General features: G+C 45.8%; 1 protein-coding gene and 1 long non-coding RNA gene across 3 annotated transcripts in view; both read right to left on the reverse strand.

Annotated features, from left to right (window-relative positions):
* Positions 1-3228: 3228 nt before the first annotated feature.
* Positions 3229-16376, reverse strand: part of SLC25A33 (solute carrier family 25 member 33) — a 34491-nt gene continuing 21343 nt past the window's right edge. The window contains exons 3-8 of one of the 2 annotated variants that reach the window (XM_019461312.2): positions 13522-13618; positions 12589-12666; positions 10701-10801; positions 8337-8403; positions 5221-5501; positions 3229-4020 (exon numbers count right to left, since the gene is read on the reverse strand). In XM_019461312.2, the coding sequence (XP_019316857.1) occupies positions 3818-4020; positions 5221-5501; positions 8337-8403; positions 10701-10801; positions 12589-12666; positions 13522-13598 (807 nt within the window). In that variant the 5' untranslated portion in view covers positions 13599-13618 and the 3' untranslated portion in view covers positions 3229-3817. The remainder of the gene's footprint in view (positions 4021-5220; positions 5502-8336; positions 8404-10700; positions 10802-12588; positions 12667-13521; positions 13619-16376) is intronic. The other variant, XM_019461311.2, reaches the window with a different exon arrangement.
* LOC109274071 (uncharacterized) lies at positions 14799-16140 on the reverse strand. Its single transcript, XR_002083428.2, has 2 exons — positions 15362-16140; positions 14799-15257 (listed from the first exon to the last, which is right to left on the reverse strand). It is a non-coding gene; the product is annotated as an uncharacterized LOC109274071 (long non-coding RNA).

Here is a 16376-nt window from a genome sequence, read left to right on the forward strand (position 1 = left end):
CAGTTTCTAGGTTACTGGCTTGAGCTGAATTACTTTCATAACTAAGAAACCTCTAGCTGGTTGTAGATATTTGTGTTTAATTACACAATATACGTCTCGGTGCACTTTTCCAGTGTTTTCTGACGTCAACATCAGAGTTCTTCCTCTGGTGGACAGTGTCGGTGTCCCGGTTATTTAGCAGCAAATGCTTCCTTTGTTTCCTGTTGCCAGTTAATCTGTCCCGCACCCTCGTCATGCATTTACTAGGACCCGCGGAGGCAGGAGGCAGGGAGCAGGGCCTGGAAGCTGAGCGGTGGCCGCACTGGCCCTTCCCTAACAAGCGGGTGTCAGAGCCGGGGCCTTTCCTTTGGCGCGTTGCTGCCTTCACCACAAATGGACGAACGGCAGCCGTGAAACCTCCTTCAAAACTGGTGGCACTCTAAGTACCGTTTTCTTTCCAAGTTCAGAGTCAGTGACCGCATCACGTCCCCCACTCACAGGATGGGCTCAGAGTTCTCCGTTGACAGAGAACGCACCCAACGATTCCGCCCTGGGTGTTACTAGTATCGTGTCACTTGCGTCGGTGGTAATGCCCGTGAGCTCGCGATCCTTAAGTGAGCGGAATGGTCTGCTGGAACTTGGCTTCAGTCTGACCATTCCACAGGCTCAGATGCCCCCTCTACCTTCTGGTCATCTGTTCAACGAAGCCACTATTGGCCATTTTACTACTTACCGTCTCTCGGACCTCGAGCACGTCATTAAACTTGAGGCTCTCTTATTTGTAAACTGTGGAGGGTGGTTAATGCCTGCCTCACAAGGTTGTGTCAGAAAGAACTCAGATGAGAAAATACGGAACCCCTTACACGGTGTGTGGCACCCAATGGGTGAACAATGGGGCTTTTACGAGTCTTAGGACAACTCAAGAATAATGCCATCCCGTGGACTAAGCCTGTGGAGAAGAGAGAAATAAATCGTGGGATCTCTCCCTGACAGCTCAAACGGTGACAATTCCCATTTCAAACAACAAACCCCTTTATAGAGTTTCCTGCTTATTTTCTTCCTATTTCTGGGGCTCACCTGTCTCATGTCAATGTCCTGGTGCAGGAGAAGCAAGCAGAGAACTAAATGATCCTAGGTCAGCATCCAAGTTATTAATTCGAGAACGCAGAAATGAAAATGATTTCCAAACAATTCTTGTGACCAATTAGTGAATATTAAGCAACCTTTTTTTTTAAGGAGGCTCCACACTGAGCACGGGGCCCAATGAGGGGCTTGAGTTCACGACCCTGAGATCAAGACCTGAGCTGAGATCAAGTTGGATGCTTAACCGACTGAGCCACCCAGACACCCCAAGCAACCTAGTTTGTATTTATTTAATATTTATTTTTGAGAGAGAGAGGGAGCGAGCAGGGGAGGGGCAGAGGATCTGAAGTGGGTTCCGCGCTGACAGGAGAGAGAGCCCGAGGTGAGGTTCGAACTCCTGAACAGCGAGAAATGACCTGGCCTAAAGTTGGACGCTCAGCCAACCGAGCCACCCAGGCGCCCATAATTTTTAAACTTCATATTAGATAAAATCTTGAGGAAAAATGCAGGTTTTAATATGAATAATAAAACAGGAAAATGTTGTTAAACGCCACTATCCAGCAGTTAAACTGAGCTCCTGGAATAGAAATCTCCTGACTGCCATGCATTTTATACATTTATTTATTTTTTATTTTTTTTAACATTTATTTTTGAGACAGAGAGAGAGCATGAACAGGGGAGGGTCAGAGAAAGAGGGAGACACACAGAATCTGAAACAAGTGCCATGCATTTTAGAAGCACTGATGCTTGACTAAAGTCATTTATTTTGACTTTTACACGGTTGTCGACAGTTGAAGTAAATTCTACTAGTGAGCTCAAGCACACCGATAACCTTCATGACTAAAGGTGAACAAAATTAAACTCTAATATAAACACAATTTGAGGGACGCCTGGGTGGCTCGGTCAGTTGAGCGTCCGAGTTCAGCTCAGGTCATGATCTCGTGTTCGCGGGTTTGAGCCCCACACTGGGTTCCGTGCTGACAGCTCAGAGCCTAGAGCCTGCTTTGGATTCGTGTCTCCCTCTCTCTCTGCCCCTCACCTGATCACGCCTTAGTCTCTCTCAAAAAAGAAAACGTTGAAGAAAAAACTTCTTTTTAGGGGCGCCTGGGTGGCTCAGTCGGTTAAGCGTCTGACTTTGGCTCCGGTCATGATCTTGCAGTTCATGAGTTTGAGCCCCGCATTGGGCTCTGTGCTGACAGCTCAGGGCCTGGAGCCTGCTATACATTGTGTCTCCTTCTCTCGTTCTGCCCCTCTCCCACTTGCGCTGTCTCTCTCTCTCAAAAGTAAATAAACATTACAAAAAATTAAAAAAAAATTTTTGTTTAAACACAATTTGAAAACATCCTGCTTTCATCCCCACCAGAGCATCTACAACCGGGTCTGAAGCTACTGTGCGTCAGTCGTTGGAGTCCGGCATCTTTCTGGATATTCAGACTGAAAACCAACCTTCGTGAACAAATAAGCAAGTTCCAGGGAAAGAGCTCTTGAAAGACCATTGGTCTTACCCGCCTTCTGTATTGCTTTTTGTCCCTTATTAAATTTCCTTTAGAAGCGGGAAGTGGTGGGGGTGCCTGGGTGATGCCTCAGTTAAGTGTTCAACTCTTGATCGTGGCTCGGGTCGTGAGCTCACAGTTCGTGGGTTCGGGCCCCATCAGGCTCATGCTGGCGGTGCGGAGCCTGTCTGGGATTCTGGCTCCTCTCTCTGCCCCTCCCCTACTTGTGTGTACTCTCTCTCTCAAAACTAAATAAAGTTAAAAGAGAAAGGGGGAGTGGTGACTCAGTGTGGCTAAAATTCTGGTAATTTGTCATTTCTAGGTGTTTAATTTAAAAAAAAAAAAAAAAAACATTTAAATACACCTCTTGTTAAGAATAAAGTGAACTCTCCAAGGGGTGGGCACGCAACCCTGTGTCAGGTTCTTCCCCTCCAGTTCTAGGGAACCAAGAACAGGGTTAAAGACCTGACAGGAAAGGTCTATTACTCACCAGATTCCACATTCACAGCCGACACTTAACAAGGTACCTGGGCTTGACCAGGCTTAACTTCTGGAAATAGGTCCAGGAGTAAGGCAATTGGTACACAGTTCGTTAAAACTCTTGCCTTTGGTTCAAACTGGGGATAAAGGACAGCTTTAGAAACATGTTCACAGTCTAAAACATTTGGTGGCAGAAAGTTTTAATTAATTTATTTTTTTTTTGACTCAGTAGCCTGAAAGCTTAAATTATCAATCTGCACGAGACTTGGAAATGTATAGAAAAGAAAAATGGCTGGGAAGTCTGTCCTGGTCCACCCAGTGCCACCAAAATGTGACACCTCTTACTGTTCAGCAGTGTGGCTTCAGATTACGAAACAAGTTGGATTCTGATTTTACAGGTTCTCTCTGCATTTCTAGGGTTACATTTCACTAAATTCCTTAGCCATAGTTTATAGCACAGTGAACATAAAAAAAGGACACAAACCAAATTTATACTGAAATTAAATAGCATGATTTAATTTAGCTGCTGCTCAATCCTGAATCCTCTTAAGTTAAAAAAAAAAAAAAACAAAACAAAACACCAAAGTTATAATTAACTATTAACGTTAATGAATTTAAACCTTCCAGAAAACACGAATCCAAAAGGAAATGTCCGACAGGTGATACGAGCCACAAATCTTACGGCCTTTCCTGTTTCCGTCCCAAACGTTCTTAAACATCAACGGAAAAAAAAATTCTCTAGAGTTTTTCAATTTTATTCTAGAGCACAATTTTCTGGCCTCTTACTGAGTACGGTCTTCTAACAGGTACACAATTAACTCATAGGTAGACAACACGATGGCAGTATTCGGTATCTGCCGGATGAGCTGGGCAAAGAGTCCCCTGTAAAAGGCAAGGTAACCTTCTTCCCGGAAGACCAGCCGAGCGGTCTGGATGAAAGACTTGTACTTGGTGCCTTCCTCCCGGAGCCGTGTCCTTATGACTTCTGCAGAGAGAAACACATACTTTATGCTACGAACGGACCGCATTATCAGGCAATACGATGAGAGAATTCAAAGCACACGGCCCCAGGACTGTCAACGTACATCTCCGGCTATTTGCCATCTCGGCTCTGTTTGGACAGCACGGTCACTTCGGAACAATGAGAAGTCACAATCTTTTTAGAACCTTTTCTGACTCTGGGAAATGGTCCATTAGGGACATTGCATGTAATACAAAAGTACAAAGTAATTTTTAAGGGATTAAAAAAAGCTTGGTTTGAATGGGACTTCATTTAAAGACAGTCTGTGGTTTTCTACTCTCAATTAAACCAACACTGTAATTTCACGGAAGGTGTAATTTTTATTAAGTGTGACAGTATCATTAACACGATTTTTTTTTTTCATGTACTCCCCAACCTTCTCTCCTACTAAAATCCTTCCCCACTCTGTCCAGCTTAAAAGCTGCCTCCTCCATTCTCAAACCTTTGCACACCTGGCCCTCCCCCGCCCAGGCACCCCCAGCATGACACCTGTCCCTGCTTGTCTCGCAGACCTCAGTGCACACGCTTCTGTCTCCCTACCCCACGGGAGGTGTCCCGCCCTCTTCTCCGTGAGCCCCGTGGGGCTGCTTCGTGCCCTAGTATGTGATGGGAACTCAATTACCTGCTTGTGAAATGACAGGTACATTTGTCATAGCCGACAGTGTAGCAGGCTTTTGAAAACAAAACCTGTTTTTCGCGGTACAATAAACTAAGCTATTTTTTTTAAGTAGGTCAATGGAACATTACGTCTATAATTCCTTAAAAAATGGACTTAGCAGAGTAGCCTTACTCAGCACAAAGTGGAAGCTGAGAGGTTTGTTGTTTTGTTTTGTTTAGTTTGGCACTCGTATCATTTTTTTAAATCGAGGAATGTTAAATAAAATCCAGATTTTTGGCTTCTTTGAAAACATCTCAAGTTCTACAACACAGGGCCCACATTCTGCACAGTACATTTTGGCCACAATTAGCTGGAACGGAGTAGAGCTGAGTTCCTGCCACTCGTGTAACCTACAGACAGCTGAAGCCAGTCCCACACGTCCCCTGTTACTTAGCACCCGCAGGTGTGTGCACTTCAATGTGAGCTGCGGATACGCTAGATAATACCACCAAACGCCACGAACCTCACGGCTGTTCTACTGTTTGGGAAGAAAAAGCAAAACACACCGTGTGGATAAGCAATGCAGGAAGCACATCCTTTAGAAATAGCAGCGGCTGCCATAAGTCCAAAAAAACTCGTGGAATTTTTCTCAGTCCCATTTGTAGAAGAGGCTAATGGAGCTTCTTTCAGATACTTCTTTAAACTTTCATAAATAGCAAAACAGATGATGGTTTCTGAAATCCCGGCATACGAGGCGGTTAATCCCCTGTAGAAGCCACGAACGCCTTCCGTCTGGTAAACGTAGCGAGCACACTGGAGTGTGTTCATCTGCTTGGAGCCTCTCACTCTGTGGACACAAGACCAGCGAAAGCCGTTAAAAGGCACACTCACGAGCCCGGTTCCCGTCCCGAGCCGCAAAAACTGAGCGCTGAGCATAAAGAGAAATGATACGCACGGCAGGTGACATGTGTCTTCCTTCTTCTGTGTTTGGCTGAGCCCTAGCCCACCAGATGGGACACCTGATAAGCCCACAGAACACTACGTGCATCTGTACCAAGAGTCCTAAAAACATGTCCAGAGCTTCTGACCTAATTTTGCAAAGAGCTATACAAAGGAAGATGTTCATCACAGAGGAAAACACAACCGCAATATAATCAGAACAATCCAAATATCTAAAAATAGAAATAGATAAGTAAACCATGATACACACACCAGATTGAAATAGTTGTAAAGGCAGGAAGCTAGGCGGAACCGCGTGAGCAGAGAGCAGGACAAAATTACATGCAGAGTGTAATTACAATCATGGTACAAACAGGTTTTAAGAAAATGCTGAAGGAAACCTCACCAACATTCTGACTGGGCAGTGAGTGTAAGGGAGTGCTTTCTTAACCTGAGTCTCCAGATCCCATTATTTCTCAATTTATGAAATTATGAACATGGAAACGCTGCCCAATAACTAATAAAAGGCCTTAGGCTTGGCTGCTCTTGGCTCATGATAGAAAGCATCCTAAACTGCCCGATGCAAGCCGAATCCTGGGACCTGACCCTGTTTCCACTGGCCCCCATCAAAGACCCCTCCCTTGGGGCTAAAGCCCACCGCTTCCAACCGGTCACAGCAGGCTCTCTCGCTTCTTCACTGTGTCTTTCCACATCCTAGCTGGAGCGACCTTTCTAGCACCGAGCCAACCACACCACTGCCCTGCTTAAAATCCTCTAATGCAGGGCTTCTCAGCCTGGGCACTGACACTCTCAGCTAGATGATTACCTGTTGTGGAAGCTGTCCTATGCATCATGGGAAGTTTAGCAGTACCCCGACCTTTACCCAGTAGATGCCAGCAGCACCCTACCTGAATCGTCACAAGGTCTCCACACACTGTCAAACGTCCCCTGGGGGACAAAGCGTTTCCCACTCCTGCCCTGAACCATGGCTCTAATGGCTCTCCATGGCCCTCAAAATACAGCCCAAGGCCAAATTCCAAGCCCTCCCAGGGTTTTTAAGAATGTGCCCCCCCCCCCCCCCCCCCGCATTTCTGCAGCCTTGGCTCCTCCCCCTGCTTTAGCACGTGCAGGCGCAGCATACTCCAGATGTTTCCCTTCTTTGAGCTCCCTGAGAACAAGGCTTCTCTAGACATTCCCCACACTCCGTTCTCTGCCCGATGCACCTGCCGTGCGGCCCACCCCCAGTTATTTTCCAGAAGGTAAGGGGCCATCACTGCTGGAGGAGGCCCTCCCTGTGCCCACCCTGCCTGGAGTGCACTAGGGACCCTTTGGGGTCCTTACCATTTCCGGTCCCTATCTCGTTAGACTCTAATGCTCTTTATTTCTGTAAAGCTGTGAGCTTCTGGAAGGCAGGGCCTAGGTCTTACTCCCTGCTGTTTCCCCAGTGACCAGTGCACAGCAAGCATCCACGCTCGTTGTTGCAGGACGTGTTAGCAGAGCCCATCCAAACAAAGCTTTAAAATGTCCTCAACGTGGAGCGTTCCCAGGCGGATTTAAAAGAGCGCACATAAAGGCTCTGAGCTGACTTGCACACGGACGTGCGACTAAGCAGGAGTGACTCTGTGTGGCACACCTGAAGTGCGGAGTCATCACCAAAGGTTTCCAGGAGAGGATGCGGCTCAGAAGCCTCAAGGACGAGCAGGTGTTCTTGAGGGACCAGAGGGGGAGAGGGAGTCCTGGCGAGGGACAGCACACGGGGAGACGGACGCATAAGAGCACACGACAGTTTTAGAAAACTGCAAAGGACCTTGGATGTTAAGCCCAGCAGTTAGGATGTGGCCGTGAGAGAAAACAAGACTCCTGGAAGGAGTGAGCAAGTGATCTGTCCAAAATAATGAGATCTGATACATTCTAGAAGGTTCTTTCGCACAGAATGGCTCGGGGGCAACATGGAATCTGAGACCAATTCAGAGGTTTTTGTGGTCACTAGAAAAGCTAAGGCAGACCCCTAGCTACGCTTCCAGGGGATGTTCTAGTTCTCCCTTTAGAGGTGGCTCAGAGTTAGACTAGACTAGCTGAAAGTTTCCAGAGCCCACACGCATTTCCCCACGACACAGTCACACAAGAGTTCTTAGAATTCTAGTACAGGGGCGCCTGCGTGGCTCCGTCGGTTAAGCATCTGACTCAGGCTCAGGTCATGATCTCACGTCCGGCTCTGTGCTGGCAGCGTGGAGCCTGCTTGGGATTCTCACTCTCCCCCTCTCTCTGCTCCCTCCCCCCACTTTCTCTCTCTCTCAAAATAAATAAAAATAAACTTAAAACATTTTTTATTAGCGCCCTGGAGGCCTGACAGCACTTGCTGTCCTACCCTTGTCCTACGCTTGTCCTACCCTCTGCCCACTTGAGAGAGAGGCCATCTGGAGGAGATCCCTCAGGGCTCCAACTGGGGGTGGGGTCGGCCTAGAGACCCACCAACCATCCGAGAGGAAGTCAGGAGCACCTCAGGGGCCACGGGTGAGTGAACTGCTAACCTCTGTTGGGTGTTGTTTCTGTTGGCCTTCACCTCCCCACGGTGCCTGGCAACACACATCTCAAAACAAAAGGGGTTTCTACATAGGCTTATGTTCAGGAAAAAAACCAGGATGGGGATGGCTAAGGACTCCGTACCCATCACTTCACCACTGGAATCGGGAGGAAGAAAAAGATCCCAAGAATATTAAGGAAGGAACAATTGGTAACTTACTTCCGTTCCAGCTGCATCCGGGTTTTAACCATCCATATAGGATTCATTAAGGTATTTGTGACAAAAGCTGGAAGATAAAATCCAGAAGATAGCATCATTGAACACAGTCCGTGTTTATTAAAGTTGTCTATTTCATATGATAAACTTTGAGGTCAGGAGTTAAATGGCTTAATACTAAAAATAGATACGGGCACCGGGATGGTTCAGTCGGTTGAGCATCGGGCTTTGGCTCAGGTCATAATCTCACGGTTTGTGCATTCGAGCCACACATCGTCCCCCGTGCTGAGTGTGGAGGCTGCTTGGGATTCTCGCTCTCTCTGCCCCTCCCCTGTGCTCGCTCTCTCTCTCGAAATAAATAAACTTAAAAAAAAAAAAAAAAAAGGAATAGTAAGAAGCAGTTCTATACTGCAGATGGAAGTTACAGTCCCCTAAAATGTAACATCCATTGTTATGCTGGACCTAAAAGAAATCTCTCAATTTTCTAGAGCCCTGTCAAGTCTCTCCAACCTGTAGGTGGTGCTGTTGATATTTTGGTAAATCTAATCTCTACGGTAAATACGGAAACTATTCTAAACCTCAATTTATAAATTTCAGGTCCAGAAGTATGTTTTAAGAAGCTGGTGATCTAACCCAAAAAGGTCACCTTATATCAAATGTAAAACAGAAGCCACGAAATCTCCACTTACCTGAATTCAAACACCTACATTTTAATACCCAACTCATCACTTCAAGAAATTGAAGTTTTAAGACTGATACGCTTTTAGGAACCATTTTTTTAAAGTCGGTCTTCCTCATCTTAATACTACTGACTGTTCCAGACCAACCAAGACGCACAGTGTCGCGGTGTCAGCCTGACACACAGCGAGTTCTGAATTCCTCGTCCTCTCCACGGTCCGAAGCGGGTTCATTAGGAACCCAGACAGTGGTTTAGAAAACTCCTCCTGGGTCCGCTTTCCTTACCAAAGGTTCCTCTGAGTTAATGTGGCAAAAGTTACAAAACCGATGACAGGGTGGAGCTCCGGGCTCGCTACCGCCCTCGGAAGTGAGGACCCACTGGCTCCCGCTCCGCGTGTCCCCCCGCCCCGGACCTCCATGTTCAGTGGGGTCCCCTTTCTCTTGTGAGAAGCAGCTCTGCGTTCACTATCCTCCTGCTTGGGGTCCAGTAATTATTATCCGTGACTACTCAGATGGGCTACTAGAACTTCCGTCTGGAGCGACAGAGGCAGACAAGACTGGTGGACGCACACCTCACAGGCCGGCAGAAGGCAGAGATTTTTCACAGAATGCCAATTTAGGTTCTCCGAAATACCTTCTATCTACACAAGTCATCAAATGACACTCAGGGGCTCCTGGCTGGCTCGGTCAGTGTAGTGTGTGACTCTCGATCTCGGGGTCATGAGTTCGAGCCCCAGGCTGGGGGTAGAGATTACTTAAAAAAAAAAAAAAAAAAAAAAAAAAGATCTTTAAAAACAAAAAATGAAAACCGCATACAATATCCGTAAAGACGTAGCCTTCCCTCAGCAATCTGCAAGTAGCCTTCCCTCAGCAATCTGCAAGTCCGTGGTCTTTTCCAAGTATTTCCTGGGGGAATAAATCCTGTTACGAATTTTCTAGAGTAAGTGCAATGACTCCCTCAAGAGAATAGATACTATCTGATCTGGTAGGAGCCTTACTCAAAGAACACTCCACAAGCCCCAAGCCCCCGTCACAGTGTCCAGTTGTTAAGGCCAGAAATGCCAATAGTACACAGGGTAACGCTGGACACCGTGGGGAGTCACAAAAAAGCCCTCGAATTTTTCAAATAATTTAATGAAACAGAAAGACATGAAAATGCATTAATATGCCTTTATTTTTATTTATTTTTAATTTTTTTCATGTTTCTGTATTTTTGAGAGAGAGAGAGACAGAGAAAAAGAGTGTGTGTGGGGGGGGGAGGGGCAGAGAGAGGGAGACACAGAATCCGAAGCAGACTCTAGGCTCTGAGCTGTCAGCCCAGAACCCAACGCAGGGCTCGAACGCACAAACCGAGAGATCATGACCTGAGCCGAAGTCGGATGCTTAACCGACTGAGCCCCCAGGCGCCCAATATTCCTTTAAAAGAAACAGAACACTGACCAGCAGTACGCATGGGCACATGTAAATTCTGAGGGAGAATAAAAGTTTTAGTTATCGGGGAAAATGGAACCAAGTTACAAACTATTCTCGAACATTCATGCTTCCTTAGTTCTAACATGAAGCGCCAGAAAAATGGTTTGAGGCAAAAGAGGAAGAGAGCGAATTTCGAATTCCTGGACAAAGCTGCATGGCACAACACGTGCTTCCGGAAAGCGAGAAGCTTGTCTCCACTCACTGGGGGTGACCTACCTGCAGAGCCGGCTGAGAAAATATGCACAGTATTACTGTTAGGCACGAAAATGCCATTGAACTGCTCTTTGGCTTTGGAGTAACACGCAAAGTACACAGCCCTGGTGGAAGAAAGAGAGAACACTACAGACATCGGCATGGCACTATATGCGTCCCTCCACGACCTCTGAAAAGGTTAGGAAATTAGGAGAGAGAAGGTTAACGTGTAACCAAAAGCTGGACCTTATCTGTCAAACCAAAAGCTGCTGCAGGCACCTGCAGAAAGCTCCTGCGTGTCCCTCCAGAAAGTGCCCGGTGATGGTCAAGTATCCAAAATAACTGAGGCCGGTGAGATTTGGGTAATATACAGGGTCCGTTTATATTCTTCATTGTGGATAAATGTCAATCCTTTAAGCATCAAAATACACACCAAACCTTCTAAAATCTCTAATACTACTTCTAAAATACAGCACGCTTGTCCTGCCTTACACCACAATGAGTATGTCAAATGTAATTTGACCGGTTTTTGAGGACTCAGGGTCAGTAGGAACTACCAGCATAAGTGTTTTCAGTGCAGAGCTTCCGCCATCGGACACGCACACCCCCCACCCCCACCGCCACCCCTATAGGTGGAGTCTGGCCTCCCCCACGGCTCTCTGGTCCGGTCTCTGCTTTCCCTCTTCTGACTCGGCTCTTACTGGGGCTGGGGAGTAGGCGCTGGTTGGTATCTTCCCCACTTCTTCACCAGCAATGCCAGGGAAAAATGCTTCTTTAATTTGGCCGGCCAGTGCATCAATCATAGAGTGTATTTTTCAACTTAGGATCCGGACTACTTATCTGTTATTTAACATTAGTCTGCTTTTTATAGGTCCCCACTGTTCTAAACGGGTGTGGCAGCCAGGAACCTACAGCAGGTTAACAGGCGTTACCAAACTATCCACAAGGAGATACAACTCAATTTTCTTTATTTGCTATATGTATCCACCATCTATTAATAATGCAAACCCCATATAATCTCACAGACTAGTACTTGTATTTCTTAAACAGCTTATACACCTATGCTATAAAATTCTAAAGGAACAAAGGGTTTAATAAGAATCTGAATTGTTACAACATTCTCAGGTGATCTGAGTATAAGTTGGGAGCACTGATCTGCAAGAATTCTAGGAAGCTTTTAGTCTTTACCTTGTACAAGACATTTTCGTTTTTGTTCTAAAAAATAATTCCCTTTAAAGTCGACCGGAGTATTATATGAAATAACAGAAGTACCTCACTCGTCACCCAGCTCCCCGCCGGGCCTCCAGGCCTTTTCTAGAAGCAGTTTCTCATCTACTTTTCACAGATATGCTATACACACACTCACCTATTATTCAGTCTTGTCAAACAGACTTTACAGGGCATTAAGCCTTGTGCTAGAAAGGAGGGTGTTTTAAATCAAGTAAAGCCTAGAAGCCTTGAGAATTGCTTCAGATCAGCGGTTCCAAGCGCATATGAATCACCAGGGGATCTTGTTAGGATGCAGATTATGATACAGGTCTGGGGTACAGTCCGAGCGTGTGCAGTTCTAACCGGCTCCAGGAGACGCCCACAGTGCTGGCCACGCACCATACTTGATGTCGCAAACACTTGTCTAGAGGAGATCCCAGGTGACGTGAGCAGATGAATTTTCATTTAAGAATAAAAGAACTAGATTCTTTCACACACACACAGACACGCACACACGACACACGCACACATACCCACACTAAAAGACACACCAGCACTTAGCACTATTCCACGTGTCAGATGTTTATAGGCAAATCCCATACTGAAAAAGACACTGGCCATCTAGAAGCAATGCGCTTCAGTAAGAAAGGAGTCAGTATTATATACTACAGGCAGCGAGCCAGCTGAAAAGTTTAAAGCTTACCTTGATGGTGCCACTCCGACCAAATTTGGACCCAAGCCTCTAAAAAGTGACTTTGGTCCCTCCTTCTCCAAGATCGACCTAAATGATAAGAGAAGATCTTTAAAATCCTGAGGCAGAGCCTAGGCAAAACAATGAGGCGTCAGCCCGCACAGCTCCTTGAAGAAAGAACAGAATGTTTACAAGACCCCAGACTCTTATCGGATTATAGTACAATACAGCATCCGAAATCTGAAGAATACTGCTTTCATATTACAGTGAAAAAGCAGGTTTCAAAAGCATCAGTCTGACGTGTTTTCAAGGAGCCTTTTCCCGGGCTCACACGGGACCAAGATATTCAGGGTCTGTACTCCACACTGCACTCCTAGTAAGGTAGGACAAGCATCTGGCAGAGCATCTCATACAGGGAATGATGCCCTCATTGTAGCAAAATTCACTGAGAAACGGGTTCAGAGATCCCTCTGGATGATATTTCTTTGGGATTTTTTCCTGATTTCTAATAATCCTATCTTCCAGATATTGACTTATTGTAGAAGAGCCCCAACCAGGGATCTACAGAATGGAAAAACCTAATGATTTTCATAGGCTGGATGAACGTTACTTAATTTTTCTTCTTGAACATTTATTTATTTTTGAGAAACAGAGAGAGACAGAATTAAGTAGGGGAGGGGCAGAGAGAGAGAGGGAGACACAGTATCCGAAGCAGGCTCCAGGCTCCCAGCTGTCAGCACAGAGCCCGATGCAGGGCTTGAACCCATGAACCGTGAGATCATGACCTGAGCTGAAGTCAGACGCCCAACCGACTGAGCCACCCAGGCGTCCCTGGATGAATGTTATTTAAAGCCAAAGCATAGTATCTCAGGGTCAAAGAGAATATCCCTTTTGCTTCTTAATTTTTTAAATTCACGGTGACATATACACAACATAAAAATTTACCATTTTAGCCATTTTTTAAGTGTACCGTTCAGGGGCATTACGTATCTCCACAAGGTTGTGCGACCGTCACCATCCATCTCCAAACCTTTCTCATCTCCTACAAACAGGAATCCACACCGGGTTAAACACGAACTCCCTGGGGCGCCTGGCTGGCTCAGCCTTCAACTCAGGTCATGATTTAACGGCCTGGGGCCTGCTTCGGATTCTTTTTTTTTTTTTTTTTTTAATTTTTTTTTTTTAACGTTTATTTATTTTTGAGACAGAGAGAGACAGAGCATGAACAGGGGAGGGGCAGAGAGAGAGGGAGACACAGAACCGGAAGCAGGCTCCAGGCTCTGAGCCATCAGCCCAGAGCCCGACGCGGGGCTCGAACTCACGGACCGCGAGATCATGACCCGAGCGGAAGACAGACGCTTAACCGACTGAGCCACCCAGGCGCCCCCTGCTTCGGATTCTATCTGCCTCTCTCTCTCTTTCTCTCTGCCCCTCCCCTACTTGTGGTCTCTCAAAAAAATGAATAAACATTAAAAAAGAAAAACCACCCCATAACTCCCCATTCTCCTCTGCCAGCCCTTGGCAACCACCGTCCTGCTTTCTGTCTCTCTGAATTAGACTACTTCAGGGACCTCATAGGAGTGGAATTGTACAGTATCTGTCCTTTTGCGGCTGGCTTATGTCACTCGGCAGCGTCACTGAGGTTCACCTACGTCGCAGCAGGTGTCAGAATGTCCCTTTTGAAGGCTGAGTGATACTCCATTGTGTGCCTACCACGTGCGGTTTACCCATTTATCTGTCAACTGCCTCCACCTCCGGCTACGGTGAACCAATGCGGCTACGAACGTGAGTGTCCAAGTATCCGTTCAGGTCCCTGGTTTAAACGCTTAGGGGAACATGCCCAGAAGCGGAATTGCCGGCTCGCGTGGTAATTTCGAGGTTTGATTTTTTGAGAATCTATCTACCACAGCGGCTGCACCATGTTCCATCCCTACCAACAAGCACAGGGGTTCCAATTTTCCCACACCCTTGCCAACACACTTAAAAAAAAAAAAAGCGCCAATGTGTTTTCTTCTTTTTCTCTTAAGTAGGCTTCATGCCCAGCGCAGGGCCCAATGCGGGGCTTGAACTTACAACCCTGAGCTGAGAGCAAGAGTCAGACGCTTAAACGGAGCCGCCCAGGTGCCCCGTGTTCTGACTGCAAGCGACTAAGGAAGGACTGTGTAGAACATTCTTTAGAGGCATTTTCCCACTCCAACATAGGATTCAAATTGAAGAATAAATTTGGTTAAATGTATTCTTTTTAATGGCTCGATTTTCATGGTGTCCAAGAGAAATTTACAGTTACATTGAGGTCTTCTCTAATTTAATCTCCTTTTCTTACTGCAGATTTTTCTGCACTCGGTAATTAGGGCCTCTGATCCGACAGCATTCTGAGTTTATCTAGAATTGTCGTCAACAGTTTATATAATGCTTTACCTTCATTATGACATTGAGAGTAAAATAAAAAGGTGTCTTCCCACTTCATGGAAAAGCTATTGGTAAAGTGAATCCTGCCAATTCTATTTCTGCTACCTTCCACTTTTCCCATAGAGAAAGTGTCTAAAAACAAAGCTGAAATTTTTGGTAAAGAGGTTAAATTGATGTTTTGGTCCCTGGCACGCTGGAAAATGTTCAAGTTTTATCCATTCGTAGCCTTCTTTCCTTTTTCAGGTCAATGTAATTTTTCACGGTCTAGAGTCCTTGAATGTACAAACTTAAAAATAGAAATCTTCGCTTCTCGTCTTCAAATTTTTAGATGTTTATAAAATATTTCAATTGCTTAAAAATGAAAGAATATTTGTACCTGTAAGAGCTGCCCTCAAAAGTAGCAGATCAGCAGTTAGGTAAGAAAAAAGAAATAAAATATCTAGACTGGAAAGGAAAAAGCAAAGCTATCTTTATTCATACAGACTACATAATCTTATTACATGGAAATACTAAGGGGCGGCCGGGTGGCTCCGTTGGTTAAGAGTCCAATTCTTGGTTTTTGGCTCAGGTCGCGACCTCACAGTTGGTGAGATGGGAGCCCCACGCCGGGCTCTGTGCCGACACTGAGCCTGCTTGGGATCCTCTCCCTCCCTCTCTCTCCCTCCTTCTCTGTCCCTCCCCTGCTCTTGCGTGGGTGTGCTCTTGTCTCAAAATAATTAAGTTAAAAAAAATACTAAGGAATACACTAAAAAAATTACTATGGTAAGTTCAGCAAGGTTACAGGACACCAGATCAACATATGAAGCAACTGTATTCAAACACAGCGGCAATGAACAATCTGAATACGGAAATAAAAAAACAATTCCATTTATAACATCATCAAGAAGGGTAACATTCCTACCCAGAGAGATGAAGCAGATCAGTGGTCGCCAGGGGAGGGGTGTGGGGCGATGGGAAGGACTATTAATGGGTACATGTTTCCTTCTGGAGTGATGGAAAAGTTCTAGAATTAGATAGTGGTGGTGGTTACAGAACTCTGTGACTACACTAAAACCACTTGTACACTTTAAGAGGATAAATGTTATGGTATGTGAATAATAACTCGATAAAGCCATTATTTTAATCTTTATTTATTTTTGAGAGAGAGAGAGAGAGAGAGAGAGCGTGAGAGCGTGAGAGCGTGAGAGCGTGAGCAGGGGACAAAAAGAGAGAGAAGAAGACACATAATCTGAAACAGGCTCCAGGCTCCCAGCTGTCAGCACAGAGCCCGACGCGGGGCTCGAACTCACGAACTGTGAGATCGTGACCTGAGCCGAAGTCGGACGCTTAACCGACTGAGCCACCCAGGTGCCCCAATAAAGCTATTATTTTAAATAAGTAATAAACTAGAC

This window comes from Panthera pardus, unplaced genomic scaffold (genome assembly GCF_024362965.1).
Source record: "Panthera pardus isolate Hobbes unplaced genomic scaffold, ASM2436296v1 HiC_scaffold_11, whole genome shotgun sequence".
NCBI classification, from domain to species: domain Eukaryota; kingdom Metazoa; phylum Chordata; class Mammalia; order Carnivora; family Felidae; genus Panthera; species Panthera pardus.